At 40.9% G+C, this 22,180-nt stretch overlaps 2 protein-coding genes and 1 long non-coding RNA gene across 4 annotated transcripts in view; 1 reads left to right on the top strand and 2 right to left on the bottom strand.

Moving 5' to 3' along the window:
- Positions 1–3,096, top strand: part of LOC133658729 (uncharacterized) — an 8,165-nt gene extending 5,069 nt beyond the window's left edge. Inside the window, exons 2-3 of the long non-coding RNA XR_009827519.1 lie at positions 2,624–2,757; positions 2,818–3,096. This is a non-coding gene — a long non-coding RNA (uncharacterized LOC133658729). The remainder of the gene's footprint in view (positions 1–2,623; positions 2,758–2,817) is intronic.
- Positions 1–10,795, bottom strand: part of LOC133658716 (inosine-uridine preferring nucleoside hydrolase-like) — a 22,568-nt gene extending 11,773 nt beyond the window's left edge. The window contains exons 1-5 of one of the 2 annotated variants that reach the window (XM_062061069.1): positions 10,783–10,795; positions 2,802–2,982; positions 2,561–2,740; positions 2,387–2,498; positions 2,188–2,324 (exon numbers count right to left, since the gene is read on the bottom strand). In XM_062061069.1, coding sequence (XP_061917053.1) covers positions 2,188–2,324; positions 2,387–2,498; positions 2,561–2,740; positions 2,802–2,981 — 609 coding nt within the window. In that variant the 5' untranslated portion in view covers position 2,982; positions 10,783–10,795. Of the gene's footprint in view, positions 1–2,187; positions 2,325–2,386; positions 2,499–2,560; positions 2,741–2,801; positions 3,101–10,782 lie in introns of those variants that run through there. The other variant, XM_062061077.1, reaches the window with a different exon arrangement.
- Positions 10,796–20,103: 9,308 nt separating this feature from the next.
- Positions 20,104–22,180, bottom strand: part of LOC133658691 (protein-tyrosine kinase 2-beta-like) — a 58,903-nt gene continuing 56,826 nt past the window's right edge. Inside the window, exon 31 of the mRNA XM_062061014.1 lies at positions 20,104–20,138. The gene's annotated coding sequence lies outside the window, so the exon portion shown is untranslated. The remainder of the gene's footprint in view (positions 20,139–22,180) is intronic.

Raw genomic sequence — 22,180 nt, 5'->3', positions numbered from 1 at the left:
TTTTAATTTAATTTAATTTAATTTGTATTTTTCATTTTTTAAAATTATTATTATTATTTTTGTTTAATCTTATTATTTATTTGTGTGTGGCGTCGCGCGGGTCTCGCTTCCTGTTGGGTGGGGTCAGTGCGCTGTGGGGTCTCTGTTGGCGAGTTGATGTGGTGGCGGCGCGGCGCCCGTGTCTGGTCTGGATGCTGTGTCTCGGTTGTTTGGGCGGTGGTGTGTTTGTGCGGGTTTGGGTTGGGGTGGTGGGGTCTTTTGGTGTGGGGGGGGGGTGTTGGTGTCTCTTGTTTGCGTGTTGGCGTTTGGGCTTGCTGGCGGGCTGGCGCTAGCTGGTCTCCGTGATCCTGTTGGCGTGTGGTTGCCGGTCGCGGTTTTTTTTGGTCGCTTTGATTTCATTGGGTGGTGCTGGCTGTCTGGGGGTGTTGTGGCTGCTGTTTCTGCTGCCGTTTGTTTGTGGTGTGGGCGCCCGTGGCTGCTGGGTCTGGTGCAGGGGGGTGGCTGATGTTGTGACCGGTGGCAGCGCGCGCGCGAGGTGGTTGTCGGGGCTGACAAACTGTGTATATGCCGTCCATCCCTTCCGGGTGCCCGTCTTGGTTGGGGCCTGCTGGGTCTGGTCCCTGCGTGTACTGTGGTAGTTTGGTGCTGCAGGGTATTCCGAGGTGCTGCGAGTCGGCCAGTTGTTGGGGTAGCGACCTTGTGTGTCAGCATGTCTGTGATCTTCTTTTAATTCTTTTTTTTTTTTTTTAAATAGATTTAATTATTTGTTTCTTCTTATTTTTTAATGTATTTTATTATTATTATTATTTATTTATTTATTTAATTTATTTATTTCCCCCTACCTCAGGGGGGGCCTCGGCGGGGCGGTTGCTGGTTGTTCCATCTCCATCGTTGGGGTCCCTGCGGGTGGGGTGGGTGGTTCCCGTGGCCCCGTTCTGGGTGGTCCTGTGGCGGCCGGCTTGGGTGGGGTGGCCGTGGGCTGGCCTCGCCAGGCTCTCCGGGGGTGGGGGGGGCTCATGGGGGCCCGGTTGCCGGTGGGGAGGGGGCGGTCTTCCCGTCCGGTTGCGGGGGGTCTCCGGGTCCCTCGGGCGGGGCGTCCCGCCTTTCTGTCCGTGTGGGGTGTGGTCTCTCGCTGGCTTGGGGTCTGGCTGCCCCCTGCTTTTCTCGTGCCTTGTCCTCTGCCGGGTGCGTCTGTCTGCGGTCTGCATTCTTTCGTATCTCAAGTTATCATTACGTATTTGTATTGTTGCATTTGAACAATTGTATTGTTGATAATAAAGGTAAAGTGTTGGTATTGTTTATTATCAATAGCACTATTTCTATTGGTATTCATATTGCTCCATTTTTTAGTGTAATAATGCTCATTATCATTTCTGTATTATTTTTTATTTTCGCTAACTGCTTATTTGCTATTACTTTTACCATCATATTTTTACATGTCATATTTGCTGATGTTGCTCTGTTGTTGTTGTTGTTGTTGTTGTGTTTGCTGTTGTTGTTTTTGTCTCTCTGTCTAATCCCCCTCTTGTCCCCACAATTCCCCCCTCTGTCTTCCTTTTTTTCTCTTTCTATCCCCTCCTGCTCCGGCCCGGCTGCACCAAATGATAATATAAATACATTTAATAAAGTCAAAATACAAATAAGGCAACAAGAGAAGTATCCTACACTTCTCTTTTGTAAAGTAAATCTGAACAGCCGATATGGGCATCTACATCTGCTATATGATTTGCCTGAGAAGCTGGGCAGGACAAAAAAAAAAAAAGAAAAAAAAAAAAAGGTTTATTGGCGCTCTGTACTTTTCCCTACGTCCGTGTACCACTCCGTACAGCGGCGTTTTAGAAAGTCATACATTTTACTTTTTGAAACCGATACCGATAATTTCCGATATTACATTTTAAAGCATTTATCGGCCGATAATATCGGCAGTCCGATATTATTGGCAGTCCGATATTATCGGACATCTCTAATATTTCTTAAATAAAACCCATTGCCATGTTTTTATTGAATACTTAGGCCTACTACGCTACTGCATTTTAAAGTTGGTCATTATGGTGGCACATGGAGAGCCAAGTACTTTCTGAAGTGGTACTTGGTGAAAACAGTCTGAGAACCACCGGATTAGAGGTTTTGGATGCTCTTTGGAGTCGGCTGGACAGACGTGAGCCAGTAAGTGGACGGAGGACTCACCCACGGCAGGCTGTTCCTGCAGGTGAACTCCCAGGAGGCGATGTAGGTGGGGCAGGTGTAGCGCTCCAACACGATGTAGGCGGCCTCCGTGTCGACCACAAAGTTGAACTCCCCGCATATGGTGGTGTTCCCCCTGGCTGCACACGTCACTTATTGAATCGGGGACGCCAAGAAACCTAAAGAGCGTGGGCATGCTTACACTCGATGTTGCCTCCCATGATGTAGAGAGCCTTGAGCTTCTTGGGAAGGGAAGGGTCCAGTTGCACGGCCACGGCGAGGTTGGTCAGAGGTGCCGTGGCCACCAGAGTCACCTGACACCACCAGACGGCCGTGAGGACTTTGCCAAATGCAAAAGCATCAACGCTCGTCTTACCTCGCCTTGGTTTTGTTCGATCATTTCCACTAAAGCCTGGACACCTTTTTTCTCCTGCACCAGTTCCAGTCCTGGAGCATCTGGATCAGGAACGTCCCCCAGCCCGTCTTTTCCGTGGAAATAGCTGGCGTGTCTCTCGTTGGACAGCAACGGCTCGGAGCATCCGGCGTACACTGGAATCTGCGGAATTTGGGACGGTCAGGAAACCCTCCGAAGCAGTTCCTCCGGCAAAGATACTCACATCCAGTCTGTTGCAGACTTTCAGAACCCGGAGCGTGTTCTTCAGGACGTTCTCCAGGGTGGTGTTGCCATGGGAGCAGGTTATCCCCAATATCTCCACATTGGGGGCGGCCAGGGCTATCATGATGGCCTGGGCATCATCCACCCCCGTGTCCACATCCAGAATCAGCTTCTTTTTCATCCTACGTCCAAGCAACAGAAACTGCCCACTCAGCACTAACACGTATTAAAACAGAATAATTAACTAATTAATTAGATGCCTGAAAAAAATATGTGCCTCAGTGACAGCGTTAAATCAAGAAGTGGTGCAATGGAAATAAAAAAGTTTTAAAACAATGAACAAATGAAATGATACAAAAATCCTCACCTGTGGCGCCTCAGCTTGCAAATGTGACTCAAAACTCCCACCTGCAGAGCATCTTTTAAAGAGCTAGAGGTTCTTATGCAACAGGTCACGCCCATGCCTGTGAGGCTATAAATGTTTATTTTTTATTTTTTTGGCCTGAACTATGTTTCCAGTTTAAACATAACACCACCCCTTGTCTGCTTGATTGATTGATTGATTGATTGATTGATTGATTGATTGATTGAGACTTTTATTAGTAGGTTGCACAGTGAAGTACATATTCCGTACAATTGACCACTAAATGGTAACACCCGAATAAGTTTTTCAACTTGTTTAAGTCGGGGTCCACTTAAATTGATTCATGATACAGATATATACTATCAGATATATACTATCATCATAATACAGTCATCACACATGATAATCACATTGAATTATTTACATTATTTACAAAACAGGGTGTTGAGGGGGGGGGGGGGGGTAGGTTTGGTTGTTATCATCAGTCATCAACAATTGAGAACAGAGAAATGGATATTGGAACAGTGTAGGTCTGACTTAGGATATGGACAGCAAGTAGTGGGCATAGAGGATAGAGAGAGAGAGAGAGAGAGAGAGAGAGAGAGAGAGAGAGAGAGAGAGAGAGAGATCAGAAGGCATAAGAAAAAGTATCTGCATTTGATTGTTTACATTTGATATTAACAATCCGGGGAGGGTGTTAGTTTAGGTTGTAGCTGCCTGGAAGTGAACTTTTATTGCGGTTTTGAAGGAGGATAGAGATGCCCTTTCTTTTATGCCTGTTGGGAGCGCATTCCACATTGATGTGGCATAGAAAGAGAATGAGTTAAGACCTTTGTTAGTTCGGAATCTGGGTTTAACGTGGTTAGTGGAGCTCCCCCTGGTGTTGTGGTTATGGCGGTCATTTACGTTAAGGAAGTAGTTTGACATGTACTTCGGTATCAGGGAGGTGTAGTGGATCTTATAGACTAGGCTCAGTGCAAGTTGTTTTACTCTGTCCTCCACCCTGAGCCAGCCCACTTTGGAAAAGTGGGTATGAGTGAGGTGGGATCTGGGGTGGAGGTCTAGAAGTGTTCTGGGATGTGTGCCTCACACACGCGTATTTAAAACAGAATAATTAACTAATTAATTAGATGCCTGAAAAAAATATGTGCCTGAGTGACAGCGTTAAATCAAGAAGTGGTGCAATGGAAATAAAAAAGTTTTAAAACAACGAACAAATTAAATGATACAAAAATCCTCACCTGTGGCGCCTCAGCTTGCAAATGTGACTCACAACTCAAACTTACAGAGCATATTTTTAAAGGCAAGGCTAGGCAAGGCAACTTTATTTGTATAGCGCTTTTCATACACAAGGCAGACTCAAAATGCTTCACAGACAACAAAGTGAAATGAAAGAAAATAAAAGCAAAATTAAAATGCAGACAATAAAAATAAAAACAGTGCAGACGTTAAAAGTTAAAAGATTAAAAGATTTAGCTAAAAGCTAAGGTGAACATAAAAGTCTTCAGTCTAGTTTTAAAAGTAGTCAGAGTTGGGGAAAGTCTGACATCTTCAGGAAGTTTATTCCATCTATTTGTTGCATAGTGACTGAATGATGATCTCCCTTGATTTGAGTTTACTCTTGGAACCGCTAACAGATTGGTCTCAGAAGATCTTAGTGATCTAGAGGGCTTATATAGTGGAGTATATCAGTGATATACTTCGGCCCTAGACCATGTAGTGATTAATATGTGAGCAGGAGGATTTTGAAATCAATTCTCTGATGTACAGGGAGCCAATGTAAGGATTTAAGAATTGGTGTAATGTGCTCACATTTTTTGGTCTTTGTTAGAACTCTAGCAGCAGCGTTCTGAACAAGCTGTAGCTGCTTGACAGTTTTTTTGGGAAGACCGGCAAGAAGACCATTACAATAGTCTAGCCTACTGGTAATAAAGGCATGTACAAGTTTTTCAAAGTCTTGAGCTGACATGAGCCCTCTAAGTCTTTTTCCATTTTTGAGGTGATAGTAGGCCGATTTTGTTACTGATTTGATGTGACTGTCGAAATGTAAATCAGAATCTAAAATAACCCCAAGATTTCTGGCTTTATTTGAGGTTTTCAGGGACAGTGATTGAAGGTGTTGGACGACTCTAAACCTTTCTTTTTTAGCACCAAAAACAATTATCTCAGTTTTATCTTCATTTAGTTGTAGGAAATTTTGGCACATCCAGTGTTTGACTTGCTCAATGCACTGGCACAGAAGATCTATGGGGCGATAGTCATTTGGTGATAGCGCTACATAGATTTGGGTGTCATCGGCATAGCAATGATGGTCAATGTTATTATTTTGCATGATTTGTCCTAGTGGGAGCATATAGATGTTAAATAAAGTCGGCCCCAAGATTGAACCTTGGGGGACTCCACACGTTACGTTGGTTGGTTCTGATACAAAGTCACCAATGGAAACAAAATAGTTCCTATCTTGTAGATATGACTTGAACCAGCTTAAAACTTTAAAGAGCAAGAGGCTCTTATGCAACAGGCAACGCCCATGCCTGTGAGGCTATATATTTTTATTTTTTTATTTTAATTTTTTTTGGCCTGAACTATGTTTCCAGTTTAAACATAACCCAACCCTTGTCTGCTTGATTGATTGATTGATTGAGACTTTTATTAGGAGGTTTCACAGTGAATTACATATTCCGTACAATTGACCACTAAATGGTAACACCCGAATATGTTTTTCAAGTTGTTTAAGTCGGGGTCCACTTCAATTGATTCATGATACAGATATATACTATCGGATATATACTATCATCATAATACAGTCATCACACAAGATAATCACATTGAATTATTTACATTATTTACAATCCGGGGTGTGGAGGGCGGCGTGGGGGGGGGGGGGGGGGGGGGGTTGGTTTGGTTGTTATTATCAGTCATCAACAATTGAGAACAGAGAAATGGATATTGGAACAGTGTAGGTCTGACTTGGTATGATATGGAAAGCAAGTAGTGGGCAGAGAGAGAGAGAGAGAGAGAGAGAGAGAGATCAGAAGGTATAAGAAAAAGTATCTGCATTTGATTGTTTACATTTGATTATTAACAATCCGGGGAGGGTGTTAGTTTAGGTTGTAGCTGCCTGGAGGTGAACTTTTATTGCGGTTTTGAAGGAGGATAGAGATGCCCTTTCTTTTATACCTGTTGGGAGCGCATTCCACATTGATGTGGCATAGAAAGAGAATGAGTTAAGACCTTTGTTAGTTCGGAATCTGGGTTTAACGTGGTTAGTGGAGCTCCCCCTGGTGTTGTGGTTATGGCGGTCATTTACGTTAAGGAAGTAGTTTGACATGTACTTCTGTATCAGGGAGGTGTAGCGGATCTTATAGACTAGGCTCAGTGCAAGTTGTTTTACTCTGTCCTCCACCCTGAGCCAGCCCACTTTAGAGAAGTGGGTAGGAGTGAGGTGTGATCTGGGGTGGAGGTCTAGAAGTAATCTGACTAGCTTGTTCTGGGATGTTTGGAGTTTATATTTGAGGGTTTTGGCGGTGCTAGGGTACCAGGAGGTGCATGCGTAATCGAAAAAGGGTAAAACGAGAGTTCCCGCCAGAATCCTCATGGTGCTTTTGTTGACCAGAGAGGAGATTCTGTAGAGAAATCTCGTTCGTTGGTTGACCTTTTTGATTACCTTGGTTGCCATTTTATCACAGGAAAGATTAGCCTCTAGAATGGAACCTAGGTAGGTGACCTCATCTTTTCTGGTGATAACAATGTCACCCACTTTTATAGTGAAGTCATTGACTTTCTTAAGGTTGATGTGGGACCCAAATAGGATGGATTCCGTTTTACCCAAGTGTATGGGTAGCTTGTTGTCAGCGAGCCAGATGCATGTTCTACAGAGTTAAGCACCAAGGATTTTCTCCACCTGTGACTTGTCCCTGTCTGATACCAGCTAGGCTGAGTCATCCGCAAACAAGAACAATTCACAGTCGCATGCCGATGACAAGTCGTTTATGTATATTAGGAACAGTAAAGACCCCAATATACTGCCTTGGGGGACTCCACAGCTCACTGAGAGGGGGGGGGGGGGGGAACACGGTGCCGTTCACCTCTACCACCTGCTCCCTCCCCTCCAAGTAAGATTGCATCCAGCTCGATGAGGTTTTGTTAAATCCGATTGCTCTGAGCTTATCCAACAGTATAGCGTGGTTAACGGTGTCAAAGGCCTTCTGAAGGTCCAGCATGACCATGCCGCAGTATTTGCCCGCGTCCACCTCATGTTTGATGTGGTCGGTCAGATAAAGGAGGCATGTGTCAGTGGAATGGTTAGTTCTAAAGCCGGATTGGAATTTGTACATGAGTTTATTAGTGGCAAGGTAACTATCGACCTGTTCATAAAGTTTTTTCCTCCATTACTTTCGAAAAGGAATTGAGAATAGAAACAGGTCGGTAGTTTCCAGGTTCCAATTTGCTTCCTTTTTTAAAGAGGGGAGTTACTCTTGCTATCTTAAAATCTTTTGGTACTTGGCCTTGTGTAATTGATAGGTTTATTATGTGCGTGATGATCGGGGCAATGATGGAGGCAGAGTATAATATAATATAATCTGGAGGGAAAATTATCAAGTCCGGTGGCCTTGTTTGGGTGGAGCGCGCTCAATTTTTTAAACAGCTCATCAGCTGTGACTATTTCTAATTTGAAATCATTGTTGGATACTCCTAGCTTTCTGTAGAAGGCTGTAATGTGTTCAACAACAAAGCGACCAGAGTGGTGGGACAGCTTGTTGACACCAACCACAGCTGGTGAAAAAGGCGTTAGGTCTGCTTGCTACCTCCATTTTGTCTGCAATGAGGGAGTCACCCTCCTTGATGCTGATGTTGGTGAGTCTGGTTTTAAGTTTCTGGCTGCAACCAGGAAGCTGGTTGTTGAGAATTTTCCAGAGCTCTCGTGGCTTATTTGTGTTTGATACCAGGTCGTTACAGGATCATACATTGGTCATATTCAAAGTCCTCATGTGTCCAGGGACATATTTCCTAAGTTTATAAACATAATATAAAAAATAAATAAATAAAAGAAGATCTGATGCCAAAAAATATCGACGTAATCTTAGTAGTATCGACTAGATACGCTACTTTACTTAGTATCATTACAGTGGATGTTAGGTGTAGATCCACCAATGGCGTTTGTTTACATTTTGACGCCGGTGAGATACGGTGTGTAGTGAAGCATGTTTAGCTATTCCTCGTCCTGCAGGGATGATACTTGTAAGAAACTTACTTTATTTGTCGCCATGGAGGCGAGGATTAGTGATTTAGAAGTAGCCAAAACACTGCCGACTGGCGCTGGACTTTAGCTGCTAGCTAGCTAGCCATGTCTTAAAGCACCTCTTCCTGAGGGTGTTTCAGTGTTATAACTTCACCTTTATCGTTACTTTTTAACCCCTCCGTTCTCCCTTTTCTGTCTACACACTGTGTCTGCTTGTAAGTACTCCGGACCAGGCGGACCAGTACTTTTTAGAGGCGGTATAGGACCGAAAATGATTTAGTATCGCGGTACAATACTAATACCGGTATACCGTACAACCCTAAGCCAATGTTTACATGACGTGTTGGTGGGTAGTAACACGCTACATTTACTTTTTGGATAAATTGTACTTGTCGGAGTAATTTTAATGCAACATCAATCAATCAATCAATCAAAGTTTATTTATATAGCCCTTAATCACAAGTGTCTCAAAGGGCTGCACAAGCCACAACGACATCCTCGGCTCAGATCCCACATCAGGGCCAGAAAAAACTCAACCCAATGGGATACAATGAGAAACCTAGGAGGGGACCGCAGATGGGGGGACCCCCACCTCAATCCCCCCGGTGCAATGGACGTCGAGTGGATCTAGTTAATAGTGTGAGAGTCCAGTCCATAGTGGGGGATCATCTTGAGTGGAGACAGGTCAGCAGCGCAGAGACGTCATCAACTGATGCACAGATGAGTGGTCCACTCCGGGTCCTGACTTTGAACAGCTAGCGCTTCATCTGTGGTCACCTAATAACCTCTCCACGCAGGAAAGGGGGGCAGAACAGAATATAGACGGCAGATCAACTGGTCTAAAAGGGGGGTCTATTTAAAGGCTAGCGTATACAAATGAGTTTTAAGATGGGACTTAAATGCTTCTACTGAGGTAGCATCTCTAACATACTTTTTACTTTTACTTGAGTATTTTTCTGAAAAGGAAACTCTACTTTTACTCTGTTACATTAAGTTTCCTTCTAATTTCTACATCATCATTATATTTACTTATGATCCCTTAATTACTGCTTGCAAAAACGGATTCATTTGGCTCGTCAGAGAGACTTCTTCTTCACATGACTCTGTTTCACCAATCAAAAAGGGCCTGGCAGTCACATGACCGCGCTTAAACGACACACTGTTAAAAGTGACACTGTCAGGTTCAAACACTGATGACCTATATTAAACAAGACAAGAGGCAAAGAATCATACAGAGACATAATTACATTTGGACTCAATATTGACGAGAATTATGGCAACTGTCCTCTCGGTACAGTCTTCAACCACACTCTGCCCAAAGATTGCACTTCTCCTTCTTTATTTGACTTTCTCCCCCCACCTGCCCACAGCTGCTTCCAGAGGGAATTGGGTCGTAAACAGTGTTGCCTTCGGTTACCGAACAGTTCAAAGAGAGTTCCATAAAAGAGTTCAAAAAGAGTTCGTAAAATACTTCAAAAAGAGTTCCTCTGGAAGTTGAGCAGATCCTGCCATCTGTCCGCTTTGAAGTCCTCGGGCCAGAACAACATCCTTCTGTTGATTACCATACATGAGAGAACACAGGAACACCATCTTGCTTCCCCCTTACACAGTGGAGTTTTACGAGCCTTACTCTTGGTAGGTTTCAAAAGACAGCCTTTTGTCTTCTTATCAGGAACACAATGTAATACAAAGTTTTTGTGACCGGTAAATTTATGTTTTGAGATCCAGTCATCTAGAAATTTCAGTAAGTCTGGTTTTGTTTTTTCTACTGCTTTCCGGGCTTTACATTTTAACTCGTCTTTTGGACTAACCTTTGGTTTACTTGTCCCTTTTCCCATTTTGTAAATTTGGAGTAATCCGTCGTCCCCTACAGAACAGAACTTATAAGGATTACTTTAGTCTTTGTTGTAAGATAGTGGTTTAATTTATTATTGTGGTACACATCGTTTCTACTGGAGATAGTTCCCAAGTGGAGGTGTCTTGCATAAAACATCCACAATAACCCACTATTTACTTCTCACAACTTTAATATGGAGTGATAGCCTAATGGCGATTACTCCCACACACTCTCACGTTCATACCTTTCACACTTGTTTTACGGATATTTCAGTTTTCGCGGGCTCCGACGCCCTTCAGAATTTTGGTCTACTTATTTTAATTTAAAATTTTTGTGGACTTCGTCGTCCTTAATTTGGCTTATTTTCAATGTTTGAATCATACGGAACTTCAGTTTTTTTGGACTCTGTTGTCCTCCTAATTTTTTGGCCTTTTTACCTGTTAGAGCCTAGGGTTTACAGGGTTTGTCTATGCGTCGTAACCCTCAGTCACACGCTTTTTCTTTGTCGTTTCTTTCTTTGTAATTCAAAACGTACTCACTGAACTCTGCATTCCTTCCTCTTGTCCTCGGTTTTCCGTCAGTCGTCCAATTCCAGCCAAAATTAAGAAAAAGCAGTTCCTCAATCAGGATTTGTATACCATGGTCTTTCCGGTTTCACTCCCTCTTGCTGGAATTGTCAGACGTGTTGGAATCCGGCTCGAAGGACCAAGACGATGTCAGGTTCAAACACTGATGACATCTATTAAACAAGACAAGAGGCAAAGAATCAAACAGAGACAGAATTAAATTTGGACTCAATATTGACGAGAAACATGGCGACTGTCCTCTCGGTACAGTCTTCAACCACACTCTGCCCAAAGATTGCACTTCTCCTTCTTTATTTGACTTTCTCCCCCCACCTGCCCACAGCTGCTTACAGAGGGAAGTGGGTCGTAAACAGCATCGCCTTCGTTTAACGAACAGTTCAAAGAGAGTTCCATAAAATAGTTCAAAAAGAGTTTGTGAAATACTTCAAAAAGAGTTCCTCTGGAAGTTCAGTAGATCCTGCCATCTATCCGCTTTGAAGTCCTCGGGCCAGAACAACATCCTTCTGTTGATTACCATACATGAGAGAACACATGAACACCATCTTGCTTCCCCCTTACACAGTGGAGTTTTATGAGCCTTACTCTTGGTAGGTTTCAAAAGAGCCTTTTGTCTTCTTATCAGGAACACAATGTAGTACAAACATTTTTTGTGATAATTTAGAAACAATTATTCTAACAGACACGGCGTCAGACAAGGCAAAGTCAATTTTTACTTCCAAACTAGTAAAAAGAACAATTACATCATGCGGTGTCAGTAGAAATGTTTACATTTCAGCCTACAAGGATTCCACTTCCAACTAAAGAAAATATGTTGCTGTAATTTGTAGATGTTTTTTTTTTAATGCTTTAGCTAACGACAGACTAGAGCACAGCTGGGGGCCACATTGAGAGAAAAAAATTTGTCTGGGGGGCCAGTGTGTATGTGTGTATAAATTATATATACACATTTAGCTGTAAGAATCTGCTGTACAGTATGTGTGTTTGGGTCCCTTTTTTTCAGGGACACTAATACCAAAAGTCACAATATCCGGTAGAATTGTAAAAACGTTATGACAGACCACCTCAAAAAACGGAATGGAATTTTGCAGTTTTTTTACTGAATGGTACACCCAAAATGTACATTAAAATAAAGAAAGTGGGATTTAAAATATTAACTATGAACAATAAAACACTGAATATTAACAACATATGAACATCACTGTGACGATCTGTCACTTCATTTCTGTTTGTTTCCTTGTTTTTTTGTATTTACTTATCATCAGTGCTCTTATTTTGTTCCATTTCCTGTTTGTCTCTGAGCGCTGATCACTCACCTACTGTTGATTGGCAGGCAGTCCACACCTGCTGCCAATCAGCGTGTCCTATATATGCCTTGTCTGGAGCACTGCTCAGGGCTCGAAGATCGCCTTATGTTTGGAACGCTTACATGCAAGACTGCTTCATTTCCTTCTCTGTTTAGAGTAATAAAACTCATCTTACCTTCTCATCGTCTCCTGGTTCCTGCATCTTGGGGTCTCAAGAACTGCAGCCATGCGAGTTCCATACAATCGCTCCTCTTTGACGTGGGATTTACAATATTAACTATGAACAATAAAACACTGAATACTAACAACATACGTACATTGCTCCTCTTTGACGTGGGATTTACAATATTAACTACGAACAATAAAACACTGAATATTAACAGCACATGAACGTCGCTCCTCTTTTTACTTTTCAGACCATCTTTTACAATCAAGCAAAACACAACAAAAATGTAACAAACAGCAAAATATGAATGCAAAGGGTAATAAACACCTACAATATGATATATTTTCACTTTTATGCAGAAATATGGGGCGCCGAATGTAAAAGTTCACGCCCACTTTTTTCTTTTTTTTAAATTTTATTTTATTCCCCACTTTTTTAGCAGATATATTTCTCAGATTTATCTCACTCTTCTCAGATTGAGCACATTTTCTTCACATTTAAATTTAAATTAAATGTTGACTCTCTCTATTCTATCAGAATGTTAATCTAAACCTAAATCTTAAATATAAATATAAATGTTAAATCAAAAACTACATTTCAACCTAAATGTTCAATCGAAACCTAAATCTAAACGTGAGCGCTAAATGTTAAATCTAAATCTAAATGTGAGCGCTAAATGTTAAATCTTAACCCAAATGTTAAATCTAAACCTAAATGAAAATGTGAGTGCTAAATGTTAAATCTAAATCTAAATGTGAGCTCTAAATGTTAAATGTAAACCTAAATGTTCAATTTAAATCTAAATGTTAAATTTTAATCTAAATGTGAGCGTTAAATGTTAAACCTAAACCTAAATGTTAAAACTAAACCCAAATGTTAAATCTGAACCTAAATGTTAAATTTAAATCTAAATGTGAGCATTAAAATTTAAATGTAAAACTAAATGTTCAATTTAAATCTAAATATAAGCGCTAAATGTTAAATGCAAACCTAAATGTTAAATGTAAACCTAAATTTTAAATGTAAACTCAAGTGTTACATTTTAATCTAAATGTGAGCGCTAAATGTTGAACATAAACCTAAATGTTAAATCTAAACCCAAATGTTAAATTTAAATCTAAATGTGAGCGTTAAAATTTAAATCTAAAACTAAATGTTCAATTTCAAACTAAATCTAAGCGCTAAATTTTAAACCTAAACCTAAATGTTAAATCTAAACCTAAATTTTTAATCTAAACCTAAATCTTTAATCTAAACCTAAATCTTAAATTTAATTCTAAATGTGAGCGCTAAATGTTAAATCTTAACCCAAATGTTAAATGTAAACCTAAACCTAAATGTGAACGCTAAATGTTAAATGTAAACCTAAATGTTCATTAAAATCTAAATGTAAAATTTTAATCTAAATGTGAGCGCTAAATGTTAAACATAAACCTAAATGTTAAATCTAAACCCAAATGTTAAATTTTAATCTAAATGTGAGCGATAAATGTTAAACCTAAATGTTAAATCTAAACTCAAAGCGTTAAAATGTAAATCTAAACCTAAATGTTCAATTTCAAACTAAATCTAAGCGCTACATTTTAAACCTAAACCTAAATGTTAAATCGAAACCTAAATCTTTAATCTAAACCTAAATCTTAAATTGAAATCTAAACGTGAGCGCTAAATGTTAAATCTCAACCCAAATGTTAAATCTAAACCTAAATCTAAATGTGAGCGCTAAATGTTAAATGTAAACCTAAATGTTCATTTAAATCTAAATGTTAAATTTTAATCTAAATGTGAGCGCTAAATGTTAAACATAAACCTAAATGTTAAATCTGAACCCAAATGTTAAATTTAAATCTAAATGTGAGCGTTAAAATTTAAATCTAAACCTAAATGTTCAATTTCAAACTAAATCTAAGTGCTACATTTTTAACCTAAACCTAAATGTTAAATCTAAACCTAAATTTTTAAAGGCCTACTGAAACCCACTACTACCGACCACGCAGTCTGATAGTTTATATATCAATGATGAAATCTTAACATTGCAACACATGCCAATACGGCCGGGTTAACTTATAAAGTGCAATTTTAAATTTCCCGGCAACATTGCCATTGTTAGGCCTATTTTAGGGGGGCTCAAGCCCCCCTAAAATGTTATTAAGCCCCCCTAAATAATTTGGTGTTAAAAAAAAATAAATAAAAAATTTTTTTTTTTTTTTTACAAATACATGCCGACATATTCATTATAAAGTGGCCCACATATGAGTTTAAATAAATAATCATTCATTTAACCTGTCATTATTCACTCAGTTTCCCCTCACTTCATAGCGTAAGGTAGAGAGCCCCTTTAGTGCGTCGCGATCCAATTTATTCCACTTGTTCATATAGAAAATGCCCACATCACTCAAAATCCAGTCCGCATTTTCTCTGCGACCTTTCTTGCGGTCCTTGGACTTGTTCATATAGAAAATGCCCACATCACTCAAAATCCAGTCAGCATTTTCTCTGTGACCTTGCTTGCGGTCCTGCAGGTGTACGAAGCACATTAGCACACAGCACTGCAGAACAAGAACCCTGTGTCTGCAATTGTAAAAAATTTAGTTTTTAAGTTTTGTGTTTCTTGTAGAATCTATGTAAAGTAATATACATTAGCCTATTGTTAAAATAATGAAAACAACATCATTAAATATATTTGTTTTATTGTATTGTTACATTAATAGCTGTTGTATTATTATAGGATGGCTTGTTAAACATTTCATAGGATTTTCAGAGGGTGGAAAAACCAAGACATTTAATATAAAATGTAAAATGAATAAATACATAAAAAGAAAAAGAAAAAAAATGGTTAAAAGCCATCGTCCCGGGGAGCATTTCATTTCGTCCCGTGCATTTTTTTTACTGTCCCCGGGACGACGGGACTACATTAATCTCAAGCCCTGGAAGTTACATTTTATTGTTTGCATTATTTGTTTTAGCATTGCACTTTGAAGATGGTCCCTCAGCTCTTTGACAGCTTTGGCTCTTTTTCAGATCAGCAGACGGACTCTAAGTCTTTCTTATTTACAGTATATATAAAAGTTTCTCATTTCTATTCAGACTTCCATATATATTTAATTTCCTTAACGGCTTGCCATAATATATACGTTTGTATATATAAATATATTATATACAAGCCAAATTATCCCGATCCAGATATTACTTTAATTCAAGTAATTAAGTAATATTTCCAGGGCTTGAATTTACACCCATTTTAGTCACAAAGGTGCCCAAAATGTAATCTGTGCAACTTCAAAATATTTTGGAACCAACAATTATTGTATTGTGAGCTAAAGTGGTGGCATTAGCCTCTATGTTGTGAAAAAATAGCATAGAGGCTAATGCAACGACTTTCATTGTGTTTCAGTGCATCTTGAAGGATCATGCAAGTAATTGTTTCTTGTTGAGGCTGTAAACAAAATGTCACTGTGCAAACCCATGTTTGTTGTTGTACTGAACACAGATTGAAAATAAACCCACTGAAATAATAATAATAACAATGATTAATTTCTAAGTCTTTGTTAGCCGTTTGTGAAGTTTTGTGCTCGTGCGCTACGTTCGCTCGCATCCTGTGCATCTCCTGGGGGCTAGGCCCCCCCTGTCCTTAAAAGCTAGTGACGCCCCTGCCCGGCAAACTTCCGGCTGAAAACGTTTCGATATGATGACGTATGCGCGTGACGTCAATGGTTGAACCGGAAGTATTGGTACACCATTGTATCCAATACAAACAGCTCTGTTTTTATCGCAAAATTCCACAGTATTCTGGACATCTGTGTTGGTGAATCTTTTGCAATTTGTTAATGAACAATGAAGACTGCAAAGAAGAAAGTTGTAGGTGGGATCGGTGTATTAGCGGCTGGCTACAGCAACACAACCAGGAGGACTTTGAGTTGGATAGCAGACGCGCTATCCGACGCTAGCCGCCGACCGCACCGATGATCGTGGTGAAGTCCTTCGTTGCGCCGTCGATCGCTGGAACGCAGGTGAGCACGGGTGGTGATGAGCAGATGAGGGCTGGCGTAGGTGGAGAGCTAATGTTTTTAGCATAGCTCTGTCGAGGTCCCGTAGCTAAGTTAGCTTTAATGGCGTCGTTAGCAACAGCATTGCTAGGCTTCGCCAGGCTGGACAGCATTTACCGTGTGGTTACAGGTCCAGGGTTTGGTTCGGTGTCTCCTGATAGTAGAAGTAATAGTAGTATTGTTGATCTTCTGTCTATCCTTCCAGTCAGGGGCATGTTTCTTCTGTTTCTATCCGCAGTTAAGCATGATGCTATCACGTTAGCTCCGTAGCTAAAGTGCTTCGCCGATGTATTGTCGTGGAGATAAAAGTCACTGTGAATGTCCATTTCGCGTTCTCGACTCTCATTTTCAAGAGGATATAGTATCCGAGGTGGTTTAAAATACAAATCCGTGATCCACAATAGAAAAAGGAGAAAGTGTGGAATCCAATGAGCCCTTGTACCTAAGTTACGGTCACAGTGAAAAAAGATACATCCTGGCGTCCTGCACTGCACTCTAGTCCTTCACTGTCACTTTCCTCATCCACAAATCTTTCATCCTCGCTCAAATTAATGGGGTAATCGTCGCTTTCTCGGTCCGAATAGCTCTCGCTGCTGGTGGGAATGATTGTAAACAATGTGCAGATGTGAGGAGCTCCACAACCTGCGAAGTCACGCTGCTTCCGGTACAGGCAAGGCTTTTTTATCAGCGACCAAAAGCTGCAAACTTTATCGTCGATGTTCTCTACTAAATCCTTTCAGCAAAAATATGGCAATATCGCGAAATGATCAAGTATGACACATAGAATGGATCTGCTATCCCCGTTTATATAAGAAAATATCATTTCAGTAGGCCTTTAATCTAAACCTAAATCTTAAATCTAAATGTAAATGTGAGCGCTAAATCTCTCGCCAAGTGTAAAGATGAACATTTATAAAATGTCAATATTCCACCAATTCGACGCCTCTCAGCCGCAAAGCCACGCCCACATCTCTGCCTCTCAGTGCACGACACTCCTACACTTTTCTCAATGCGGAATAAGAAAACATGACAGATGCTCAATGACGAAAATACCAGTGAAGTTGCACAATTCTGAAAAAAAATTATTTCCAAACGTGTGTGTGCATGGTGTGTTGCACAAGGACAATTAGACCTTCAAACACGTCGACGCTGCACTTTCGCCTTGGACAGTAAAATTGCTTCTACAATACACATATTTCTATTTGATGTGTCTTTAATCATTTTCACTGCGCTCTTACTTCCTGATTGTGTCACATATGAACATTACATTGCTGTAAACTACACGGTCACGGTCATACAAGTTAATGAAAGCAGCCAGCTGACAGAATTACTGGATCGGTTCTAAAGAACGTCTTTATTGTGAGCTAAATGGTAAAAACATGATTATGGTCAGTGTGAAGTCATCATTTGGTCAGAGGTTCAGGTCCAACACATGCTAACATGCGCCTTTTAATAGGCTTATTGTCTATCTTCCTGCTCATCGTAGCACGACACACCACAACTGTCCGAGAAGCGTGATTTAAAAAGTAGTAAGATGAAGGAAAGATGACTTTAATTCACACTCACTATAATCATGTTTTTACCATTTAGCTCACAATAAAGACATATTCTTTAGAACCGATCCAAAGTGAATCTGTCAGCTGGCTGCTTGCATCAAACTTGTATGACAGTGTTTGGAGCCAAAACATGTGCTGAAGTGCCCTCTTGGGAGCCAAAGGGCATGTTAAAGTTTCTTCTTAGGAGCCGAAATCCATGCTTAAGTGTCTTTTCAGGGTCCAAAATGCATGCTTAAGTGCCATCTTAGGAACTAATACGCACGCTTAAGTACCCTCTTGGGAGCCAAAACGTATGCTTAAGTGTCCTCTTAGGAGCCAAAATGTGTGCTAAACAACACTCCGAGCATCCCAAACCCATACTAAAGTGCCCTCTTGGGAACCAAAATGCATGTTCAAGTGTCCTCCTATGAACCAAAGCGTATGTTAAAGGCCTACTGAAACCCACTACTACCGACCACGCAGTCTGATAGTTTATATATCAATGATGAAATCTTAACATTATAACACATGCCAATACGGCCGGGTTAACTTATAAAGTGACATTTTAAATTTGCCGCTAAACTTCCGGTTCGAAACGCCTCTGAGGATGACGTATGCGCGTGACGTAGCCCGGCGAACACGGGTATGCCTTCCACATTGAAGCCAATACGAAAAAGCTCTGTTTTCATTTCATAATTCCACAGTATTCTGGACATCTGTGTTCGTGAATCTGTTTCAATCATGTTCATTGCATTATGGAGAAGGAAGCCGAGCAAGCAAAGAAGAAAGTTGTCGGTGCGAAATGGACGTATTTTTCGAACGTAGTCAGCCACAACAGTACACAGCCGGCGCTTCTTTGTTTACATTCCCGAAAGATGCAGTCAAGATGGAAGAACTCGGATAACAGAGACTCTAACCAGGAGGACTTTTGACTTGGATACACAGACGCCTGTAGAGAACTGGGACAACACAGACTCTTACCAGGATTACTTTGATTTGGATGACAAAGACGCAGACGTGCTACTGTGAGTATGCAGCTTTGGCTTTTTTTTGCGTATGTACGTAACTTTTTTAAAATATATAAGCTTTATGAACCTTGGGTTAGGTGAACGGTCTTTTGGGCTGAGTGATTGTGTGTGTTGATCAGGTGTTTGAATTGTATTGGCGTGTTCTATGGAGCTAGGAGCTAGCATAACACGTACCGTACCGTACGTGCGCGTCACGTACGTAACTTTTTAAAAATATATAAGCTTTATGAACCTTGGGTTAGGTGAACGGTCTTTTGGGCTGAGTGATTGTGTGTGTTGATCAGGTGTTTGAATTGTATTGGCGTGTTCTATGGAGCTAGGAGCTAGCAGAGGAGCTAGGAGCTAGCATAACAAACACGCAGGTGTTATTATGCAGGATTAATTTGTGGCATATTAAATATAAGCCTGGTTGTGTTGTGGCTAATAGAGTATATATATGTCTTGTGTTTATTTACTGTTGTAGTCATTCCCAGCTGAATATCAGGTACCGTGAGTATGCAGCCTTGGCTGCTAAACATTCGATAACTTGACCGTATGTGCGCGTCACGTACGTAACTTTTTAAAAATATATAAGCTTTATGAACCTTGGGTTAGGTAAACGGTCTTTTGGGCTGAGTGATTGTGTGTGTTGATCAGGTGTTTGAATTGTATTGGCGTGTTCTATGGAGCTAGGAGCTAGCAGAGGAGCTAGGAGCTAGCATAACAAACACGCAGGTGTTTTTATGCAGGATTAATTTGTGGCATATTAAATATAAGCCTGGTTGTGTTGTGGCTAATAGAGTATATATATGTCTTGTGTTTATTTACTGTTGTAGTCATTCCCAGCTGAATATCAGGTCACCCCCGGCTCTCACAGCATCTTCCCTATCTGAATAGCTTCAACTCCCCACTAGTCCTTCACTTGCACTTTACTCATCCACAAATCTTTCATCCTCGCTCAAATTAATGGGGAAATTGTCGCTTTCTCGGTCCGAATCTCTCTCACTTCATGCGGCCATCATTGTAAACAATAGGGAACTTTGCGTATATGTTCAACTGACTATGTCACGCTACTTCCGGTAGGTGCAAGCCTTTTTTTTATCAGATACCAAAAGTTGCAATCTTTATCGTCGTTGTTCTATACTAAATCCTTTCAGCAAAAATATGGCAATATCGCGAAATGATCAAGTATGACACATAGAATAGATCTGCTATCCCCGTTTAAATAAAAAAAATTCATTTCAGTAGGCCTTTAAGTGCCATCTTAGGAACTAATACGCACGCTTAAGTACCCTCTTGGGAGCCAAAACGTATGCTTAAGTGTCCTCTTAGGAGCCAAAATGTGTGCTAAACAGCACTCCGAGCATCCCAAACCCATACTAAAGTGCCCTCTTGGGAACCAAAATGCATGTTCAAGTGTCCTCCTATGAACCAAAGCGTATGTTAAAGTGCTCTCTAAGGAGTCAGAATGCATGATAAAGTGTTCCTTTGGGAGCCACAACTTGAGTTAAGCAAAATGCATGCTAAAATGCTCTATTTGGAGCCAAAATGTGTGCTCAAGTGCCCTGTTGGGAGCTAGAACATGTGTTAAAGTGTCCACTTGGCCAAAATGCATGCTAAATTGACCTCTTGGAAGCCAAAATGCCTGCTAAAGGGTTGTCCTATAGGAGCCAAAATGTATGATAAAGTGCTATCTTAGTAGCCAAAATATGTATTAAAGAGCTCTCCTGGAAGACAACGCGTGTGTTAACATGCACCAAATTTCCTTTTGGGAGCTAAAACTTGCTGAAATTATACTCTTGAGAGCAAAAATAGGTGCTAAAGCAGGGGTCTCAAACTCAATTTGCCTGGGGGCCACTGGATGCAGAGTCTGGGTGAGGCTGGGCCGCAAGAAAAGATTTCTTAAAAAAATATCTTTAAATGTCTTTATTTTTATTTTCAACACAAAATAAAATCAAAATATAAATGAACAAAATGAGAATTAAGTAAATAAATCAGTCATAAGTAATAACAAGAGAGGAGAAGTCTAGCAAAACTTAGCCATTATGGACAACACCTCCCACACACTACACTCGGACTTTGCGGGGAGAATGAGCACGTTCGGTGGAAGGCTCAGACTCCCAAAATGCAACACGGAACAACACAGGAAGTCCTTCATACCGACAGCCATCAGACTGTATAATGCATATGTTCCTTCTTGACTGCACTTAAATGTAGAGTATATGTAGTATATGTAGAATATATTTATATTATTTATATATTATATATGTAACATATTATATATATTATATTATTTATTGTTATTCTTGTCTATTGTGAGCGAACTGTGGTGCTGAATTTCCCCCAGGGATCAATAAAGTACTTTCTATTCTATTCTAACAATAATAATTTGATTTCTCCAGTCAGCAACAATGTATACACATACACATAATGTGCAACCCGGTTCACTCTCTCATCTCTCTGGTATTTTGCAAACTCCTCAGCATGTCTAGTGGTATAATGACGTTTTAAATTGTATTTCTTGTGCACGGCAACTTTCTCCGTGCAAATAAGACACGTCGGGGTGCCCCTGTGCTCAACAAAGAAATATTGCATCTCCCGCTTTTCCTGGAATTGTCTTTGCTCATCACTAACCTTTCTCTTCACTGCACACTTTCAAAAAGACATGTTTGGGGTTGTGGAATATATTTGTATTTAACCGACGCACGGAGAATAATGTTATTTCCGCAAGGTGTGTCGTTCCGCTTTTCCTCCCGACAGCAACACGGCGGTCGGCGGAAAGTACCGGGAAAAAGTGACGGCTCCCGGATTGTTATATGGCGTCATATAAAAATATATGTTGTGTTCATCGTGTGAGGCAATGCAAATTAAACAATAAAAAAAAATAAATAACGATTTGAATTCAGGTTATCGAGGACTTTATTACTGACGGACAGGTGTCGCCGTGTGACTGCAGCCAGGCACGTAAGACAACCCTCGTCTCCATGGCAACGTTTCTCTCGCTTTCACTCATTTGCCGCTTTTCCACTAACGCAGGGGTATTTTGGACCCAAATAACAAAAATCGTCTCGGTCTGGAGCCAACGGGAGGGGGCGGGGGGTTGGGGGCTCGCTGTGGAGTTTACCGTTACGGTAGCACAATTAGCCCCGATCACGACTAACGTGTTACACGTCCGATTCGCCCAGCGACTCTCTGTTGGAGTATCACCGCTGGGGTCCAGTGCACCACACTGGACCCCAGCTACAGGACTGCTCGTCTCCCCCGCCCGGACCAGCGGGAGCGACAAAGACAC

Source organism: Entelurus aequoreus, linkage group LG01 (assembly GCF_033978785.1).
Source record: "Entelurus aequoreus isolate RoL-2023_Sb linkage group LG01, RoL_Eaeq_v1.1, whole genome shotgun sequence".
Lineage (NCBI taxonomy): Eukaryota > Metazoa > Chordata > Actinopteri > Syngnathiformes > Syngnathidae > Entelurus > Entelurus aequoreus.
This window is presented reverse-complemented; position numbering and strand designations above follow the sequence as displayed.